The sequence below is a fragment of the Scatophagus argus genome, chromosome 20 (genome assembly GCF_020382885.2).
Source record: "Scatophagus argus isolate fScaArg1 chromosome 20, fScaArg1.pri, whole genome shotgun sequence".
Taxonomy (NCBI): Eukaryota; Metazoa; Chordata; class Actinopteri; family Scatophagidae; genus Scatophagus; species Scatophagus argus.
In genome coordinates this window covers 8,918,705-8,940,902 of record NC_058512.1, presented here as the reverse complement: position 1 = coordinate 8,940,902, position 22,198 = coordinate 8,918,705, and the positions used below count along the sequence as shown (strand labels likewise).

The following is a 22,198-nucleotide window of genomic DNA, read 5'->3' as shown; positions in this document are numbered from 1 at the left end:
TTAGAAAGATTTACTGACATGCAAACACAGATCCATTTGCCCCAGAAATGATTGCTGCTGTTCACTGCTCTCTCACTATTCCATCTCCACACTCGAAAAACACAAGTTCCATCATGTTGAAAAAACCAACATTAAGTGTCTTAATGGTTTTGGGTCACTGACAGACACCAGAGGGGCTTCATCACGCTCTGTATTTGTTAGTTTTCATTTTTAGAAACTGGAATATGCAAAAGACATATGGGCAAAGCAAGAACAAATGCAGACATAGAGGAATACTCTTTTTTTTTAACAAAAAAGAGAGACTTTTTTTTTTTTTTAAAAGTGTCTGAGTGTCTGGTTTGCAATCTTGCCTATTAAATCTTGTGTGGATGTTATAATTTGACATAGCAAAGCTGAGAACTAAAGCCAACAACAGCATGCTAATAGGCTCACAACTACAGTGTTAACATGTTTAGCAGGTAGCCTAATGTTCGCTGTCTTCACTATCGTTTACCTTTAGCTTGTAAGATGATAATGCTGCAAATTAACATAAAACACAGTACAGCTGAAGCTGTTGAGAATGTTACTATTTTTGCATAAACCAAAGTACTGGACAAAATAACATTTTGACCTCATGGTGGTGTGTTTGCAGATTACAATCAGTTGAATGCCCCTCACCCCAATGTCCTGTAAGTGTGTCCATTCTGGGCTACAGTAGAAACATGGCAGTGCAACATGGTGGACTTAGTGAAAGAAATAACAGCCTGATTCTAAGTTAATAAAAATCAAAACATCCTACACACTCCAGCTTTAATATGCAGCTTAGCACAGGTGACAGCATGACTGAGTATGAAAGAAGCATAATTGAAAGGCTCAGTCATTTTTTGTTTGGAACTGGGTTTGTGTGGTAAAATAGCCATTACTCAATTCAATTACTGAAGGAAAGAAGAAAAACATCAATCAACATGTGATTCCAAACTTTTGAATGACAAGGGACATTACCAGATTCAATATCAGAACTTGCTCTCCTCACACCTCTGCGTGGCTCTATAAAAGCAAACAAGAAGTGAAGTTAAAAATAAAACAGAAATCCATGCATAGGGAGTCCATTTGAGAGATGACACTCTAGTGCAAGCAGTGAGAATGATCACTCATGATGGATGAGCCCTGTCTGTACTTGAAGTAAATTATACTGGATTTATTGACATTTCCTCAGAGTGTAAATTGTATGAAATTGCTTAGAGTGTATTAATGTTTCATGCATTATTAGTTTTCTCTTTCCTATTTTGAGTTGTTACCCTCCCTGATACCAACTCACACGTAAGCTGTGCAAATAGATCATGCACACAAACACGTTACACAAGTCTAAACAGCAACTTTTTCTTCAAGGACTTCCTTGTGCATCATCTCTGCAGGCTGAAAAGAGAAACTGCTTCATTGTTGGACACAAAGAGCCTCCTGTGACACAAAGACTCTGTATCCCAGAAACACACTTAAACTGCTGGATTTGAATTTATGGGCTTGATTTGAATAAGTTCAGCATTTAGTTTTTTCAGTGATGACCTTGTCATATCTACAGTGATATACACAGTGATATTGTACCTTGATAATCCAAATTTTTACCATGAGGAAAATCTTACACATTTTCTCAACTTCATCTAGAATTACTGTATTTACGGCCACATGATTTCTGTTATCATCAAACTGTCTTGCATCTACTGCACTTGCACCAGGCTTTACAGTCACTGAGAATACTTTGCTCTCTAAGGGTTGGCCAACATCATGTCTCACATCATGAGAGAGCCTCCAGAACCACAAGGACCTGCCGGCCTTTTCATCTGTGTGCCTTATTTGTGCCACATGCATAACATATTAAGCCAACAGGACCTGCACATTGTATTTCTGGCTCCTGTATATTTAGTGAACAGTTGTAGCAGGGGGACATGAGATACAAGCCTGTTTGAATTCCTCTATGGCTTTGGTGTTGTTCTCTTTCTCACCTGCTCTCCCATTCCTTTTCCCATTTATCTTTTCTCCTCCATAACTTGTGAAGCACTGTACTGCTCAGACATTGTTAAAGAAATTGTTATTGAACTGCTTTTTCCATTCCCCTGAATGTACAAAGGAAGAATCTATATTGACTAAATGAAATACAGAACACAGGAGGTTTCTCACTGAGCTAAACATTCATACTTACATACTTTCTGACAACGTGATGTCTGACTCACATGACTGCAAGACATTTTCCACATAGGTCAGCCAGATTACAAACACTTGTTTAACCCTTTGACTGTCTGCTCAACCATTTGGTGGAGCACATTTTGAGTCACTACACATCATAGAAAAATAGGTGAATTTAAATCAGTCTTACTGAGCCATCTCTACCGTTCAGTGAATGCATGCTATTGTAAAAAATAATTATAATAATAACATAAATAATACATAATAATAACAACAAATAAAAAATAATAAATAATAATAACAAAAAATGTTTTCAAGTTTCTACATCCTGTAATTTATTCTGTGCTGTTGTCTGACCTGATACCATTCGCACACACATACACACACACACACACACACACACACACACACACACAGGAAACAATTTTCCATATGTAAACAGCAACAATAAATCTTGCTCTGCTTTGTGTATTGAGGAATTTGAAAGTGCTTAACAGGAAGACACAGCTCAGCTTTATGTCTAAGTGTTGTTTTGTTGCACACATACAGAAAATGATTCTCTGTCATCACCACAGTAACTGGATAATACATTGAATCTACCATTTAACAGATATGGATGTAATTATGGCTGCCTATTATCTATACACACTGGGATGGTCAGAGGGGGTACAGTTCAGGGTAACACACACACATCTGTTGTCAAAAAAACCCACATACAAAAAGACATATTGCATTGTAGTGTGTGTACTGCTGTATTAATTGCAGTGAAATGCCCACACAGTCTTTGGTGCTCAGCAGGACATTTCACATCATTTTCCTGTGAACTCTGCCACAAAGAGGCACAGTCAGTGCAGATTTTTGTCTTAATTAAACCCCTGCACTGCCCTGGCATGTGCATCTGAGGCTAATTCAATTTAACACAGAGACAAAACATCCATGAAGAGTTTACAAAAAAACAGGGATTAGGTGCCAGCAGTGTGCTGCATTCTGCTTGTATTTCAGATGGCGCTGTCACACAGAGTGCATAATATCACTGGAAATACCAGAAAAGGTCACCATTTCGGCTTCAGAAGAGAAAGGTCACCTTTCATTTTCATATTCAAATATTCAAAGAGGTTCTAAACATTTAAGTTAAGCACAGACAAATTTGCAGAAAGTGAACCTGAAATCTGTCTAAATTCTGCTTCTTCTGGAAAGGATCCAGTCAGATTGAAAGTTTGCAACCAGACTTTATGACAAAGCAGCACCTGATGTCCTGACTTTCACATCAAAGTACTGCTGCATCCCCTTGGTGAGCTATAGGAGCATCAATAGCTGCCAGTCAGGACTGCACATACAGGGAAACAACTTCTCCTGAAGCAGCTCCACAATACCTCCCTTCCTGGTGATTTGATAAATAATGTAAATATTATCCAAGGGGAGAAACAGGGTGCTATCAGCCCAACTCCTCTTTGTCAAGTGTCACTGCAGCGAGTGCTTAATCACACCAACAGAGAGCCCAGAGAGGAAATGAAATGCATCAGTGCCACTGCAGCTGAAAATGACAATCAGCCAGTTCAGCGATGCCTCTGATGATCAGGCATATCAATGAGCTGAGAGGAAGAGACTGAGAGAGACTGAGTGAGCGAGAGAGAGAGAGAGAGAGAGAGAGAGAGAGAGAGAGAGAGAGAGACCCGCTGCTACAGAGAGAGAGAGTCAGCAGCACAAATGTAGGTCAGTCTGTAGCATCTCTAGAAGTGTCATAAAAGATTTAGGTGTCCTGGGGACTGATGAAAATGAATTGAACTCATGTCAAGAGGTTATCATGAGTCCATATTCCTCATGATTTACTTGCTATTTTTTATTGCTTTGTTTATCCTAATATCATGCATGCTCAAAAATAAATAAATCATCATTTCCTCACTTTTGCCTCTAGTGGTATGCAGCTCTGCTGATACTTTTGGCTTTACTTATCCTTGTTTTGAGATATCATTCCTGACAATGTCTTCAATAGTGAGTTCATATTTTTTCATGTTGTCCTGACTAAGTGTTTTCTGTCACTCAACTTATTCCTGGACATTCAAACAAACAAAACTGCACCGTTAACATCAGTTTGTAGGCTAATTGGCTAATTAACTGCTCTTTACCTGCAAACATAATTTTGGTCCAAGTACAAGCTCACAAAACACTGCTGGCCCATGACTAGCAAGCTGGAGCTCGTCTCTCCTTCAGAGGCAGGAGGAGCTCAGCCTGTCAGTCGCTGTCAGTCAAAACAGATGCCGACACACCTCGCCAGCTGGCTGACGTTTTCCCTAAGACCTTTTTAATTTTAATTATACAAAACAAAACAAAACATTATTTTGACTGTTAACAGAAATGGCTAAATATGATTTCAGTCCGACTTTGAGGAACGTTTAATGTTTACAGCACAACACTATCAAATATGTTGTGGATTAGACCAGCATTGCTGGAGTATCGCACTTTTAACTTGAGACATTTGAGACAAAACAGCAGAACATGAGTCTCTTCGAAGACGTATTTGTTATGAAGAAACACTGTAAAAAATAGCATGATGTAAGATGCAGGGCTTCTCAGACACCACAGTCTGCATATAAATATACTCTTGATCCACTCCTCTAAGTCAACCACTTGCAATCCCTTTTTGCACAGCAGCCTTGTCATTACCGTCATTACCATTTCACCCCCCGGCTACAGAAACTAGGAAGGGTGGGAGGGAGAAGGGGAAAAGGGGGACGGCAAAACAGCAGGAAAACAACAGACAGGAGAAACAAATCAGGAGAAAATCCAGATGTCTCTCACATGGAGTCATTTCTACAATGTTAGCCTCTGCAAGATTTTTGAGCAAACAATCCAAGCAGCAGTCAAAAATACAGATGTGTGCACTGAATCGTAAGAGATTTGATGTTGGATTTCACATAGGAGAGTAATTTCAAACAGAGGACAGGATAACACTGACATGTCAGTAATTCCATTACCTCCCAGACAGAAACAACAACTAACTCCAACATTAGAGGAGAATAATTAGATATTACGGGACAAGAGACTTAACAGCCATAAGTCATTTTCATAAAGGCTTCTGCCCACAGTGAAAGACCAGAACACAAGCACCAAAAGACCGGCTAAATCTCTTCTTCTTCATCATCATCTTTTCAGTTAACAAACAGCAAGCCCGATCAGACACCACAGCAACGACCAGATCCTTGTTTTATGATCTTGTCGTCATCTGACAAAATTGATGTCATCATCTGTGCTCTGTGTGTGTGTGTGTGGCTAAAGTCATTTTTGAGATGACAGAAAGCTCTTTACAGCCACACATGACAGGGCTGGCTGACATCATCGTGTTGCAAAAGCAAAAACAATAACCTAACATTTTTTTTTTTTTTTTTTTTTTGAAAAGCTCAATGTCTGTTTGAGAAAAGCTCAGAGAGAGAAAAAAAATATGTATTCTCAAATTCAACCAGCTTCATGTGGACATCCTGTAATACACCAAGCCAGCGTTTTAACATGTATCCACTCCCGAGACCTTTTGATTAAACCGGTGAGTGAAGGGAGAAGGAAAAAAACAGAGAAAAACAGAAATGAGACGTTTTAAAAAGTCTGTGTAGCTCGAGCAGAGGATGGCAGTAACTCAATATTAACTGCAGCTTTTTCACACCCCTCTTGGGTTCTAGTGGCGCTCCGAAGGCCCCCGATATTGTCCTCGTCTTTCTCCTTGAATGTCTATTGTCATTTGCACAATAGCGAAAGACTGTGCCATATAATGTGCATTCTTGCCCCAGCGACTGCTGAACGATGTTGTTTACACTTTACTTGTTGCTCTCTGGCACACCGAGAGGCTTTTTTTCCCCATCTTTGTTGTTGTCAGTTCTTTAACTAAGCCAGTGCAAGTGAGTCATTTTTTTCTTTTACAACCCCCTGAATTTACCCATCTGATAGGGCTCTGTCAGTTTTCTGCTATGTTGTAAATTCCTGCCAAGAGTTTGAATCAGTCAGGACTTCCAAGCTTTGTTGTTGTCATATCTGTTCTTCCACCTGCTATAAGGTCAAGTGAGACAATGACTCACATATAAAGTGCCAATCTCAAAGTGTCAATTCTTGTCATTTATTGCCTAAACAAAAATGTGCAGTTGTGGAGGCAGCTGAAGGTAATGAAAGTCCACCTTATGGGAAATATTTCTGTCACAAAGACTGTGAAAGACTTGTGAGTCAGCTCTGAGACTGAAGGCCAGAGAGAAAAGCTGTCTGAAAAAATAAAAAGCAAAGCTTACTCATCTGACCCCTCTGAAATCATCAATCAATTAAAGGCAGAACACGATTTCTGCCTAGTGAAATTTTCAAATTATTCTTGATTTTTCTTATTTTAAAGTCAACCTGTAGTGGTTACAAACCTAATAAACATCCTTAGGAATAATGTGCACACTATAGAGTCTCTTCTGGTCTGGGGCTTCAACAGCATGCTGTTTTCTGGTATTTTATACACAATAATAAAAATCATCAACTGGGTCTGACTACCTAACCAACATCACGCCACCTTCTGAGAATGTTCACTAGAGGGCGCCATACACAAAGTCAGTAACTGGCACTGCAGAACCATGATGTTACAATCGCGCACCACTTATCATAATTTCATTTTTCCCAGCAGTACTATCATCACTGCTATACAAATGTATGCATTCTAGCAGTTTTGAAGGGAAATGAAAGAACGTGTCAAAGTACATTTTGGCTCTATCTCCATACAGCTCCATGTCTCTGTTATCTAGAGCAAACATCATGTGTTTGAAGCAAGACTGACAGCCATCAGTGAAATGCAATTATCCTTGTTGGTGCTTAAAGCAGCAGGTGTCACAATTCCTCACGCGAGTCTCTTCACTGACAGCCATTCCATGAGAAAATAATGTAAATACAGATCTGAAAATTACAAAATAAGTTTATTTATATAAACAACTACAAAATTCTATTAAATTGGGTATATTCTGCAGCAGGAGAGAAATTAGACGCTATAGCATTACATTGTTTCACAAAAGCAATATCAAAACACATATAAACAGATAATAAGTTAATCTGTGTTATCACAAAGCCCTTCTGCTTTGACTGGGTTTATAGAGCTCGCTCTGTGTGTAAGAGGAGGCACGACTATCCTGAGATCCTCGGACATGGTCAAACTTACATGATTTTGCAAAAATACTTCTAACGCGAGGGCAGGATGGTGGTGCAGTGGTTAGCACTGTTGCTTCACAGCAAGTGGGTTCCAGGTTTGAGTCCTGGTCTAGGCCCTTCTGTGTGGAGTTTGCATGTTCTCCCTGTCCCTGCACAGGTTTTCTCCTTGTACTCCAGCTTTGTCCCCCACTCCCCAAAACATGTACTTGAGGTTAACTGGTTACTCTATATTGTCCCAAAGTGTGAGTGTGTGGTTGTCTGTCTTTATGTGTCAGCCCTGTGAATGACTGAACTGAACCCCGCCTCTCGCCCGTAGTCAGCTGGGAGAGACTCCAGACCCCCACCATACCCCCTGGGGACCCCGACGGATAAGCGGTATAGAAAATGGATGGATTTCTAAGTTTATACTTCACTGTGTATTTGCTGCACACACTCCCTCCCACACAAGTGATTCCCAAATGGCCTCCTATTTACAAAGTATTTCGGATCTGTGAAGACTGAGACTAACACTGCATTGATGATTCATTCACACCACCAGAAACATGGAGTATGTTTTCTTATTTCAGGGCTCCAAGGGTGACTGAGTCCTTCCCCTCAGAAGAATATGTGAGCGAGGATCGTTTTGCAGTGGCATAGGAGGTGTACGAAGGGGCGGAAGAGGTGGAGGAGGATGGTAAGCGGGGCAGAGTGGATGTAGAGGCAGGGAGGGGTTGCGTCTGTCTGTCAGGAGGACAGTAAGCTGGAGAGGAAGACCTGCCCTTGCTTTGGAGGCTGCTACTGCTGCTGCTCTGCAGAGGGGAGCTGGATGTTTTTGGGCCTCGAGTCAGAGATGATGTGGAGGAACTGGAGAGAGGTGAGGTCCTCATGCCATAACCGAGGATGCCTGTACTCATGAGAAACTCCCTGGAGCCATAGGCCGGCGGCGTTGGACCACGGGAGACCAGTGGTCGGATGTTGTCTGGAGGTAGACTCCTCCTGCTTGGGATGTCATAGATCCCCATATCTGGACCATAGAGGGCCTGAGATCTGGCTTGGAGGCGCAGCATCCTCTCCCTCTCCTCCATCTCCCTTCTCTCGTGGATCGATGCCATGATGGTTTTTGAGAAACTGTCATAGCGTGCAGCGGCAGACTTCTGAGGTGTCAGGCCTTGAGGGCCGAGATCCCGAAGGCTGTCTCGAAGACTCTGAGACATCATATCTCGCATCACCAGACCTGGAGGGGTGAGGTCTCGTGATGTTACGGTTTGGGATGCAAGGTCTCTTGCCATCACCCCCGGAAAAGCCGGAGAAGGGTCTCTTTGGATGTAACCTTGGAAAGAAGGTGAGGGATCCCTTGAGGTGAGGCCCTGCAAAGAAGGTGAGGGATCTCGAGGCTGAGGAGACTGTCTGGTGACACCCATAAACACGGGACTGTAGGCGTGAGGAAGGGGCCGCTGCACCACAGTCCCATCTGCGCCTAGAGCCATAAAGTGAGGGTGGTAGCTGACTGGAGGAGGCCCTCTCTGAGCTAGGAATTGAGGGTCTGCAGGGTTGATGAGATTGTCATAGGAAAGGCTGCTGCTGTGGTTGTCCAGTAGGCTGGAAGAGGTGATGATGCCCAGTGGGGGATTAGAGCCCACACCGTCACCATGCATGGCAGGTAGCTGGGATTTGCTGCCATGACGACTGCTGTGTTTGAGGGTGAGAGAGCGGGAATTGAGCGTCAGAGAGTTGACCTGCAGCGGGCTGGAGATGCTGTTGGTCTGGGCAGAAAGGCCCGTCTGCTGGGTACCTCTCGCAGGGCTTTCTTTAGATTCAGAGTGAAGGTCAGGACTTTTGTTATTCCCTTGCTGCTCTGATGTCTTCAGTAACTAAACAACACAACAAAAACCAGATGGCGATGTGTGTGAGATAAGGACTGAAATCGGTATGTTGAGTATTATGCTCCCACAATCTACTAAAATTATATCAGAGTGAAAAGCACCTGCTCCGGAGGAATGGGTGACGATCCTCTGGATATGGCTTCCAGGACAGGCCGTAGCTGTGGCACAGTGGGAATGGATACAGGAATGATGGATTTGGTATGGTGTCCCATCTCTGGAAGCGAAAACACTTTGTGAATAATTATAGGAGACAGAAATCACACATCTTAGCAATGACACCATGAAGAAAAGTTTTATAGGATAAGGCTAACAAGATCAGAAGAATCTCACAAAACAGACAATCTGCTGATTTACAAAAACACACACATCCTTAATATTTAGGTATAATTTTCACTATACAAATACAAATGCTGTATACTGCTATCACTGTATATAAATATATGTATATCCTTCAGTACCATCCAGAGCAGAAAGTTGGCTTTTCAGCAGGCCGTGGTCTGGTTTTGGTGGCAGCGGTGGTGGAGTTTTCATTTGTTTGATGTCTGACAGCTCAACAGCTCCAGCTGAGGTTCGCTGGCATCAGACAAAAAAACAGAATCATGAGAGATCTAATCCCTCAACAACTGAGGTTACAATCCTTAGATGGCACGGAAGAGAATATTTGCATGATTTAAATTTGACATGCAACTTGTTGGTGCTTACTTTATTCTGGAGATTCTGAGTCTGTATCCCGTTATCTCTGATTTTCACTGGCGGCTGCTTATCAGTCTCTGGTCTCAGGAACGGAGGCTGAACATGGATCATCGTTTTCTTAGAGGGCCTTGCTGTGTACCTGGTGTCACAAGACAAAAAGCCAGTGAGATATAGGGTGCCCTGAAAAGCCGAAGATTGCGCCGAAGAAATGGCTCTTACTTTGGAGAGATGGGACTGCAAACCAGATACTCCAGGTTGTTACAACAACCTCGGGTGAAAGGATTTACTCCCCCCTGAAACTTCCCAGTTACCTGTGGGATCATGAAGAGATAGAAGTACACATTTACAATTTTTTACTTCAAACAGAAATAAATCATGTGTTAGAGATGTTTTTATTTATGATGGATATTACATCAAAATGACACCACTGTTAAAGATACACCATGCAGAATATTCCCCTGAAACAATGCGTAGACTAAATGAAAATAATCCCTCTCAATCATCACATATAATCCATTACAAGTGTGTGATGGGGGTGTGTGTGTCTGCAGCGATCCTGTCCTCCATCTGGACCCTCTGCCTGTATTTTCTTAGTGTTTCGCTGTGTTCGGGACATTTATGGGCCTCAACGATTATGGAGAAAGGTAGCGGATTGTTGAGTCTTGTTTCCTAGTAGTTAAATATCAGTGTTTTGGGATGGTGGCTAGTTAATGACCTGGAAATGAGACTCAGCAATCAAACATCTTTTTCCAAAACCGCTCTCTGTTGTGTTTACAAACAGCAAACGACAATTCCTGCATAGAACGCATTGAACTGACTTGCTCATTGGTTGTGCGTCCTCTGGAGACCAGGTACAGGTGGAAGCCAGTGAGACCCAGGACCGGGATAAAAAACAGCCCTGATATACTGATCACTACCAAACTGTACATATTGTTGAGGAAAACTGATTCATATTGGCCCTATTTTTACACAAATAAAACACATTTACACAAATAAATGCAGACACAGAGGCACACACAAACAGCGAGTGTGTGTGTATAAGGATACGTGACAGTGCAGTGCAGCTTCCATAATTCGTCCATGTGGTGCAGGACATATATGAGGCCAAATGTGAAGACACCGATCATGTGAACTGTCAGTGACAACAGAAACAGGAAGAAGTAGCGGTAGTTTCGTCTCCCTATGCAGTTGTTCACCCAGGGACAGTGGTGGTCAAAGTCCTGAGAAGAGGAGAGCGGTTGCAAAAGAAAATCAAATTTAAAAAAAAAATAAAAATAAAAGTATATTCTGAATATTTTGCAGCACTGAAAATCAAGCATTCATCGAAAACTTGTGGAATACACACCATGCTTTCCAAATACACTTTGTTTAATACTGGCCGTCTGAACCCTTTTTCAAATTGCATTTCTACTCAGAGTACAAGGGATCTGAGAAAAGGATTAACCTGATTAATGAGATCTCTCTCTCCCCATCACACTCTGTCCATCCTTTCCTCTGCAGAAATCCCCTCTATTGACTTTTCCTCACACACACTGCAACACTCACTACTCACTTTTCTCTCCTGCTCTGTCCATCCCTGCCTTCAGCGCTCAGTTTCTCCATTCAAATTCCCCACCACATTTGCCTCGATCCTACCCTTACACTATCAATGCCGTGTCTCTCATCCCGTACTTTAATCTGTCCGTGCACTGACCTCCACACAGTGATCACAGACACTGCAGTGGGAGCAGCGTGGAGGTCTGTAGAAATGACACGAAGCACACCACTTCATCCGCACTTGGACGCCCTTCACGTCCACATTCTTATACAGCGGAGCGCGGAACTCGTCATCCTTGTCCTCGTCCTCGTTTGCTAGAAAACAATGTGTGAAACTGCTAAAAAAAAGCCACATTTCAGGGTTTTTTTTTTGTCATCTCTCCTACTGTAATCATAACATCCATTTGATTACTAACCCATTGGCAGCACGCCAGCATCCATAAAGGTGGCCATAGTGAAGTTGGCGAGCACAAAAAGGAAGAGGATGGCACAGCATGGTGGCACAGCAGGGCAGATGGTCACAGCCAGCCACGGGCATCTGAATATACAAACACAGGAAAGGGGAGGAAAAAAAAAAAAAATAGAAAAACTATTTACTGTGCTGGTCACTAAGTGTTCATCAGAAGCAGAATTCATGTTGTAAATCGAGGGTTCAACAGTGGTTTGTTTTTTTTTCTTTGGACTGATCAAGTATCTATCCCTTACAGGCTGAGGATAACATAAATCAGGGCTACAGCAAATACTTTAAGGGATAATCTTCATCCCATTTATTCTGATGGGAGCAGTGGATCCCAAAAGTAATTGTTTACAGTGAAAGATAAGCAAGCATTAGTGCGTGTTCACCGGTGCCCACAACAAGGGATTAAATGACGGGGTACCCTGCAGTGAAGGCAAGACACTTGCTGTATCTGTGTTACACAATGAAGCAGGTTTTCAATTAATCATTTTGATCAATTTTTGTAAAAATGCCAAGAGTCTACAGAGTCTGGGAAGCCCAGGTGGTTTAGGATTACAGTCTGCTGATCCCACCTTAACATGTCGGGCTGTCACATTACTGTTGCGCTATGAAAAGCAAAAAACCTTTCACAGATCGATTAAGCTGCAAAAGGATTTCCCAGTCTGTGCAGAGCTGACATGATTAATCAGTTAGTTGACCAATAGAGACAATTAGCCAGGAGCTATTTTGATAACCAATTTCCCCATTAGTCATTTTTAAAGAAAAAAAATATCAAACATTTTATCAGATGTTAGAATTTGCTGCTTCTCTCTGCTTTATAACATCATAAACTGAATACTTTTGGGACTCGTGACTGGACAAAACAAGAAATTTTAAGATGATGTCGCGAGGGCTGCTGTGAGGGCCATCTTTTGTTATTTTCTGACATTTATAGACCAGACCACAGATCCAACAATTGAGAGAGCAAGCAGCAGATTGATGAATGAGTGAATGAGCAAGAAGACAAATAGAAATATTAAGATGAATTAAAATCTGTAGAATTGATGGTAAATTAAACTTTTACTGTTGTTAATCATATATATTTTTAAAACTTTACCACAAATTAATGTTTTATCACTCTAAAAAACTAACTCTCATGCTCTGTACATTTTAACCAATAATCTGTCTGGGTAAGTGTGTGCACCAAAATCTTAGAGACACATCCCTTGTCTCTTTCAGTGTGTGTGTGTGTGTGTGTGTGTGTGTGTGTGTACACATGCTGAATTCTACTGAATAGTATTTTGTTTATATCTCTACTGTGTGAGATTAGAGGGAGGGGTGGTGTAATCAGGTTACAGTGGTAGACAGAAAGGAAAAGATTCACTGGATTACATTAACAGTGTTTGACTGAACATCATGTTCATGTTTAACCTATATATATATATATATATATATATATATATATATATATATATACTGCATGGGAATTTTCTATTCGAATAGTCAAATGTTACAATTCTTGGTTTGGTAATGACAAAGAACAACTGGCTACAGGATAATCAGTGTCAGGACCAGAAAAATGAGTCAAACTGGTCAAGTTTTCTGCACATCTTTTGTTTTACATATGCAAGTAAACGGTGAACCCCATTTGAGAGATTAACACCAAGTCTTGTGAAATTAAAAGCAACGACAACATTAAGAGTCATCCGCCTCAATTATGCGCCTTATTCCAATGCAGCTCCAAACCCCCTTGCAGGTTTTTAGGCTATGGAGGGGGAGGGGTCTCCCCATCCCCGAGAGGAATGCCTGCTGATGCCATGCCAGCTGCAAACCCAGTAATCCCTGGATTATGAACTCTGGATTATAGACCATTTCTGCCAGTCCAATGCATTGTGTGTTCCTCACATCAGATAGAAACCGAGCGTGCCGTCAAGGCTCACCATACGTCACACAGCGACTATATGCTATACTTTGAGATAAATCTAATTGATTCACTGCTACAACTACAACTATAGTAGACTGACTCTTAGAACACATGATGAGGAAATACAGGAAATGGGACAATCATTTCTTTGTAGATTTGAACACTTTTACAATAATGAAATTAGGAGAAGAAGTAAAAATAACACCACCCCACCCACCCCCTTAAGTTCTCCTCACTAAACACAGTCATGTTTGACATGTGCTTATACTGGCATAGCCCATCTTTTACATTAAGCTGGGTATCTCGAGCTGTTTAATTACAACAATATGGCTCATATGATATTATTTTCATTATTTATTCTAGTGTGCTTTTGAATCATTACCCTGAGTTTGTAAAATGAGAATGTTATTCCTTTTCAGGTAGACAGAGATATAGATGGGAGACTAATAGAGTAGATAGATAGATTAATAAAGAGATCATTTCTTTATCAATTTCTTTACATTCACTAAATTGGCTTAATATGACAAATAAAGCCTGTTCCACATCCATCACAGCACTCCAGCTGAAACACAGGAGGTGAGATGGGTTCATCTGACTGATTTCTTTTGGACCAGATTACAGCGTGGATGCCTCTGTATAAACGGCCAAGCCTCCATCATCGGTCTGAGACCATCTGGACCGAAGGGAGAGACAGTTCATTACACCGCAGCGCCGCAGAGACAAGCCCCACCTAATGAAACAGCCCGGGCAGAGCTGTATTAAATCACACAGAACAGTAAGCTGCTCTGCAATCTGCACACTGCCCTCATCCCCACAGTGGGTCAGTGGCACAGCAGACGCTGTACAGTTGGTCAAGCGTCAAGTTCACTACTGCTCATCAGCCAAGGTTCCTTTTCTGAAATATTGTCACAGTTAGATGAATGAGATCTGATTTTTAGCTAACTGGTAATGAACAAATTCCCACAAACTGGGGAATAAATCCCCACACAGCATGCGATCACAGTGTTGTTGGTTGTGATCTTTGACGCGTGTCACCCAGATTTCATCATTCGTGTTCTCGCTGTGCACCATCCAATAAAGATGAAAGCGATTTAGGATTGTGCTTGCGTAAAATCTTTAAAAAACGATTGACTTCAGTGGCTGGACTTTTTCTTTTGATGCACAGAAGTAAAGAAATTCGAGCTTTAAATCTGTATAATCAGAGGATGACTGAATATATACAGTTATTAAGTTACTTACTTATTAAGTACTTGATGGAGGCTGCTGTTAGCTAGACAGATAATGCGGTGTAACTTAGCAGTAATTTAGCTTATCATAATTGCCATTTGTGGCCACACTGGCAGCTGTTCAGAATTAGATAGCCTTTTAAACTGTCCACAGTATTTGCTCCTTCAATTTTCAGCACAGGTGCGCACACTTTTCTTCATAAAATGCCTATTCTAGTTTCATTTTTCTGTTAACACATTTTTCTCAGTAGATAACCAGGGACGGGCAAAGTGAAACACAACCTCATTATCAAGAGACATTTTTCTTGGTCTTTCTGATGTCTGTGGCCTTTGTTGGGCGTAGATGACCTGTGTGAGTTTAACAATGCACAAAACCTTAAGCACTAACCCAAACAGAACTTCACGGTCAGACGAACAAAAGCAGGAAACCGGTAGCTGATTAAATTTTTCATGCGAAGGAAGGAAAAAAAGAGCCGACATCATTTTAAAGGTCGTCTTCTAGCGCTATCAAACCTGCAGAGGAAACAGAAATGCAGGCATGCTAGTAGCACTGCTAATGCACACATGCTGATAATTGCATGAAAATTATCACATGAAAGGACTGGGGTTTTATATAAAACATGACTGCAGGGCTCAGAATTATAATTAGGATTGAAAGTGTTCAGCAGTATAAAAAGTGACAACAGGCTTGAATGGACAGCATGTTCCCATGATTCACAGCAACTGGGGCAAAGGCCAGGATGATGTTATGGCAAATGACAAGTGATGTCCCTTTGGCTCAGAGTTTCCAGGGGAAGGCTGAACAGAATGTGGCACCTGTCTATCTCTGCTTTCGGAGGAATGGAGTCACTCCAGCTGCAGCTGCTGGCTTTGCAGATACATTGCATATTAAACAATGCTCACATCAGAAAACTGTAATGTTAATTAGCAGTCAAGACACTTAGTATCTCCCATTGGGTTTCTCCTTAGAATGTTTCTAGCTTCCTGCTGAATGCCGTATGCCTCATTTCATATGAGTGGTCTACTAAACGAATTTCCAGATTATATTTGCAAATAAAAAGCTGGTATGGTAAAGGGTCTATTCTGCTTGGCTGTGATAATTAAATGCATTTTTAGGTTTTAAGGTCATTTCAGCTGAAATGCAACCCTTTTCCCATAAGAAGCAGATTCATCACTTCTGTGTTCAATCATTTGCAGTGTCCTGGTTTTGCTGGTTTGGCAACACAGTCCCAATTAAACAGTCTCTTTTCAATCCATCACGTCACTGGGCCATTGATTTTTTTTTTTCCTCTCAGAGTATAGATGAAGTTTATTGAGATTTCTTTAGGTCTTTCCTGTTGTAGCCCGGCTCTACACCCAAAACGTCTCATGGCCTCAGCTTTTAGATAGCTGTCAAGTTGACAGCCTATAACCACATCTGTGCAGACAACCTCTAAACTCTGGAGTCTTTAAATGTTTTGGCTGTGCTTCTGGCATGACAGCATATAATCATTATATATAAATAAAGACAATTTCACGCTTGTTTCTTTTGAGGATTTCCAACACAAAAGGCCGGTGTTTTCAAATCCCTAATGAAAGGAAAATAAAGGAAAAGATAGGAGGTGTGTCAAATAAATAAATAATAATTAAAAAAAATGTCAACATCTAAAACCACTGAATGATAGTGAAAGTCACTCGAAAGAGGTTACAACAAATATGTGCTGATAATGAAATTCAAAGATCCCATACTCCATTTTCCCAGATGGAGGATCAAATGACATTGGCAAGAGGATCCTAATCCCATACTCCCAATCTGGTGTCAGATTCCAGTGGAAATGTTGCATGGCTGGAGAGCACAGGAGAAAATAGGACAGATATGGCTACAGAGGTTAAGGGTCAGGAGACTGGTGAAGTGGGAGCCTCCACTCATTAAGTGGATATCAGAAGGGTTTTATACTGAAAGTTGCATTCTTTCATATCTGACACAGACATAATTTCTTTCTTTGTGGTTCATAAAGTAAAGGCTTTGAAATATATAAATCTGACTGGCCTATAGTCATCATTTAAATTGGATTCTGGGGTATTACTGGATATTATATTTAATTTTTCTTTTCCTGCGTTGGCTTGAGTGGATTCTTTCCAACTTCCCACTAGTTCTGCCTTTCCTCACAAGTAGGTCAAAACCAGGAGGCTAAAATTAGCTATTTTTTTTAACACTTTCACCAAATGTTGTATTAAAACTTTCAATCTGGGTGTCTGATCTTGACACACACCGCAGTGTGAGATTTAAAAGCTTCTGCGTGTGTGTGTTTTTGACTTCCTCTGGCTACATTTATGACACAAATAGGTCATAATGAGGCGCTGAAACATGTTTGATTGTGGGTGGTTTATCCCTTAAAGTGCGCTTACTGTGAGTCCTCAGGGTGCGCTGGGCAGGCACCCAGACTGGCCCACACTGTGAGCCAGCCGGGTCAGATGCTCGCCGCCCCTGGTGGGTCTGCCGGCAGAGTCAAGTCAGTGAAGAAGAAGAAGAAATCGTGCTCTCTCTCTCTTTTTTAAAAAATCTTATTTTAAGCAACTTTATAGAAATTGAAGATGAACTAAAAATCAAACAACATTCACCTTAATGTCAACTAGTCTAAGAGACGAAGACAAATGCAATCAACATTTTATAGTCTCAAAATTCAAGTCCACACTGAAGAGGCGGGTGGGTGGATGAATTTTCTGTGAAGCAAAGCAACAATTCATGCAACCAACTTTTTTTTTTCTTTGCCCCCCACATTTCTAAGGTCGCACTTACGTAAAGACGAAGAAGAGGGAGGTAGAGCCGACCAGGAGGCAGGCGGCCGTGCACACCGGGATGAAGGCGCTGGGTTTGAGCGAGTCGGCGCCGCTGGCGGGCATCCTGTCCTCTCCGCGCTCATCAGAGTCTCATCACTGACGACGACGACGACGACGTGCAAGTTTCTGTTTCTCTGTGTAGCTTTTCGGACAAAGCCCCCTCATCGGTGTCAGAGCGGTGGGGAAAGAAAACCATAGTCAGAAGGAGAGAGAAGGAAAGGGAGAGAAAAGAAAGCCCGCAGCGGCACTGCTCACTCCGGCATCAGGTCTCCGTCTGTCCCGGCAGGCAGCAGAGCACAGATGCCGCCTCCGGTTTATCCCAAAGGTGGAGCTTTTACTCAGAAATCACGTGAAACTCCACGGACCCCACGCTGTGAGCCACAGTTCACTTTAACATTTCAAATGCAGTGTTATTTTACTGTCACTACGTTGAAGCCGCCAGCCAGTGTTTAGAAACTATTAATAAAAACTTTAAAAATATATATATCAATCATTTGAATTTGAGCATTTTACCAATGGCCTTTATAGAAGACCAGTTAAAACCCTCCGTTATGAAGCGGTGACTCACGGATTTAATCAATCTTCTTTGGATCCAGCAGGAAGACAAATGGATCACCTCACTGCAGGTTATCAGGTTAACATTTACAACTGCAGACTGGGTGGCTTTTGCAGAGGTGGAATGGAATTAAATACATTTACTCAAGTACTGTACTTCAGTACACAGTTGAACACTTATTTGTGTAGGGACTATTGGAGTATTTTCTTCAGATGCCGCTTTCTAAATCTACTCTTATACTACAGTTCAGGGAGAGAAATATTGTACTTTCTACTTATCGAAAATGATTTTGATTTGCTGCTTTTCCTTTGAATAATTTTAAATTATTTAGGATTGTTGGTTGGACAAAACAGTTATTGGGAACTACACAATCCATCAATAAATGGAGAAAATAATCAGCAGATTAATCTATAATAAAAATAATCACTAGTTGCAGTCCTACAAAATCTGAAAATGAGCTCCATCTCGAGCAACCACAACAGTAAAGTCCTGCTTTTACATTAATGCATGAGTGCCAATGATACAGTAGTCACAGGGCGCATTTTTCCATTGAGTACTTATACTTTTAATGGTTTAAGTACATTTTCTGAGTATACTTTAAGTGTTAAAGATACTCCATTAAGTAAGACTAAAAGGTCTTTCATTTGAGTGAACATACTGGAGTAAAAGTATGTAACTTAAGTAAAAGATCTGAATACTTCCTACACCACTGGGCTTTTTAGAACATGAGAAACCCAGATTCATTTTTTGATGGATTACCAAGATTTATAAAGTATTAAAGATCTTATTAACCGAAAATAACGCTCTTAGTTACAACTGTATTACCTTTCAGAAAGTATCAGAAGCCCTGCTGGCATTAGATCAAAACTAAATACAAAAACTTGTGCTACGGTTTAGTCAGTGTTCGTTTCTAAACCTTAAAAAACGTGTGACAAACCACACGATTTCTCCTGCCACCAAAGTGCGACATCAAGTGCCGCTGCAGAGAGAAATAACGAAGCACTCACTTTGCAGCTGTGAGTGGACAGGTTGATTTCTAACACATGAGAACTGACAGCCACCAGCATGTGGGAATTTAAACAAGAATCTAATGGCTTCAGCAGAACCACTCGTGTTCCACTCAGTCTCTCTTGTAAGATATCGCAAAGAAGTATGAGCCAAAGCTGAACCAAAGCTCAGAAAAAAGAAATGACTAACATTTTGTGTCTAAATTATCAGAAGTCTCAGAGTTTTGCTCAGTGTTCAGATTCTGCTGTTTGTTCTCCGGTCAGACCAGGGGAAGCTCATTGGGAGGGCCTGTTGGGAGAAAAGTACACCTCAGTCTCACTGGGACTACATGATGAAGGCTTCTTTATGGAAAAACTAAAAGGTACAGTGGGACAGGGTTGGGCTTCTTACCCTCTATAAATGTCTGAGGACCACAGTCGCCCGTGTTACAAGCTTTGTTGCCACCTGCTCTTGTGAAACGATGGATGCAGAATGGTTGATTGAATCCATCATCAGGGCACTCATGTTTCTTGCGGGGATCCTGGGAAACAATTGGCTGGCCATACGCTCCCTGCCCACAAAGAAATCTGGCATCCGCACCAATGAAGTCCTTTTCGTCAACCTGGCTGTGTCCAACCTCATCACCAACTGCCTGGTGGACCTTCCCGACACCATGGCAGATTTTGCTGGACACTGGTTCCTGGGGGAATCCTTCTGTGGCCTGTTTCGCTTTTGTGCTGACCTCTCAGAGACCAGCAGCATCTTCACGACCTTCTTCATCAGCGTTTTCTGGTACCAGAAACTCGTCGGCTCCCTGAAACGGGGAGGTGCGCCAGTGCGGCTGGACAGCCTGTGCTTGGTGGGCTGCCTGCTGGCTGGGAGCTGGACGGTGGCTGTGGTCTTCAGCATCCCACACTTTTTCTTTGTCAAAGTGGAGATATCAAATGACAGCGCAAAAGACTGCATAGACGTATTTCCCAACGCATTTGCCAGGAAAACCTATGAGATCATTTATTTAACGCTGGCTAATGCACTCCCAGTTGCTGGGATTGTATTTGCCAGTGTTCAGATTGTCATTACCCTGCTCCAAAACCAGCGACGCATACGTGGTCACAATTCTAATCCTACCAAGGAGACGGTTAAGAAGGAAAACAACAACACCGAAAACAGAAATGATGCAAAGTCAGGCACTGCTGTTTCTGGTCCAGACCCTTCAAAAGATCTCAAAGATTGTGCACCTGCAGTTTATACAGGTGTGTCTGCTTCTTCTTGTCTAAACGGAGAGCTGCCAGGTGACAGCTGCAACAGCCCTTCCTTCAACATGGAAACAAACACTGACAGCAGAAGTGGAGCTCCACCAGATCTTTCAAGGCCCAGCCAGATGACAGCTAAGCCCAGTTCGAGCTCAAGCTCTCAGGTGAGGGCTGCCAAGAGCGTGGTGGCTGTAGCCAGCGTGTTCCTGGTTTGTTGGCTGACTCATCTGCTTTTGCGCATCACCAACAACATCCACACCTCATCAATAGTGGTGGAGGTGGCCAGCTATATTGCAGCCTCCTACACCTGCATCATCCCCTACATATTCCTGCATGGAGTGAAAAAGCTTTCTTGCTCATGCAAAAGATAGGTCGAGTTTTTATTCTTGGACTTAATATGTGGTTATGTAAATCTGGTTATGTCTAATCCTCACTGTGTGGTTTCTGTAAATCTCAAGTGCTCTGAAAACATTTGCTGTATCTTACTCCAAATTTTCATCTTCAGTCATTTTTTCCACTAACTTGTTCAACACTTTATTTTTTAATCTTTGTTCATCTGCACGCGTTGCTCCTGCCATCTATCAGATCTACATCCAAATCTGCCTGAACTGGCCCTTTGTAAAATAAAAGCATCATTTGCTTTACATCATTTGATTTACTGCATTTCTTTGTTACATGTGATGGTAAAATCAAAAATTTGGGGATCTTGGAGTGTTGGTCATACATTGTAAATACGGTAATCATTTTGCGCTTTTAGACATTTTGATGAGCATTTTTCACTATTTTATGCCATTTTAGACAAAGAATTGATGTGAGAGATTAATCTATAGATTTATAGATAATAAAATCAATCATTAGTTTCAGCCCTTATGTATGTAACATAGTAACACCTTTTACAACTTGCTTTTTCTTTTACAGTTCTAGGTTTTTAAACTTCACTTTCACATTAATTTCAGAGAAATCTGTCAAAATGCAGTATTTCCAATACCCATTTCCTTTACAATCCTATTTTACAAATACAAATATAGTCCGGGTTAACACTGAACCTTTGCTGCAGCCTGAGTCATAATACAAATGATAAAGTGTACTGTAATCTTTGTTTTTCTGCTTTTTACTTGACTTGCTACCCAGTAAAAATCATCTATGATATCCTGCTGAAAGTGTACGGATTCTCTTTAACCCAGCATTAAGTAAAAAATTATTTATGTATCATGAGGACAGAAATTAAATATAATTGTGTACTAGAGTGTGCAGCTAATTGGAGAAAGAAAACATATGCAATTAGTGGCCTGTTGGTGATGACTGTAAGAACCCCTGAGTGCCATTTTCAATTAACATTAATTACATAAACACAAATAGTGACGACATTAAGTCCATCAGTGAGTGCCTTCTGCAGTATCACATTATCAAACCCCTGTAGTTTAATCCTCATTTCAGCTGGTAATTTTTTTTGTTTAAAGGGACAGTTTACTCTAAAATCCAAAATCCACATTTTCCCTCTTACCTGTAGTGTTAGTGAGTGAGTTGAAGAGTTTCAGAGATACAAGCTGTAGAGATGGAAAAACTCAACAGCGATGTCTCTTTCTCT

General features: G+C 41.4%; 2 protein-coding genes across 2 annotated transcripts; one reads left to right on the top strand and one right to left on the bottom strand.

The window, feature by feature from the left end:
• Positions 1-7,110: 7,110 nt before the first annotated feature.
• zdhhc8a (zinc finger DHHC-type palmitoyltransferase 8a) lies at positions 7,111-18,203 on the bottom strand. The gene is made up of 10 exons (XM_046375981.1): positions 17,774-18,203; positions 11,825-11,946; positions 11,566-11,723; positions 10,920-11,092; positions 10,691-10,793; positions 10,092-10,183; positions 9,882-10,011; positions 9,638-9,752; positions 9,281-9,393; positions 7,111-9,167 (listed from the first exon to the last, which is right to left on the bottom strand). The coding sequence occupies exons 1-10, from the start codon at positions 17,875-17,877 to the stop codon at positions 7,875-7,877; spliced, it is 2,403 nt and encodes an 800-aa protein (XP_046231937.1). The 5' UTR covers positions 17,878-18,203; the 3' UTR covers positions 7,111-7,874.
• A 908-nt stretch (positions 18,204-19,111) lies between these two features.
• On the top strand, positions 19,112-21,244 carry LOC124051769 (rhodopsin). Its single transcript, XM_046375432.1, has one exon. It carries the CDS (start codon positions 19,839-19,841, stop codon positions 20,979-20,981), a length of 1,143 nt encoding a protein of 380 aa, XP_046231388.1. The 5' UTR covers positions 19,112-19,838; the 3' UTR covers positions 20,982-21,244.
• The last annotated feature ends 954 nt before the right edge of the window (positions 21,245-22,198 follow it).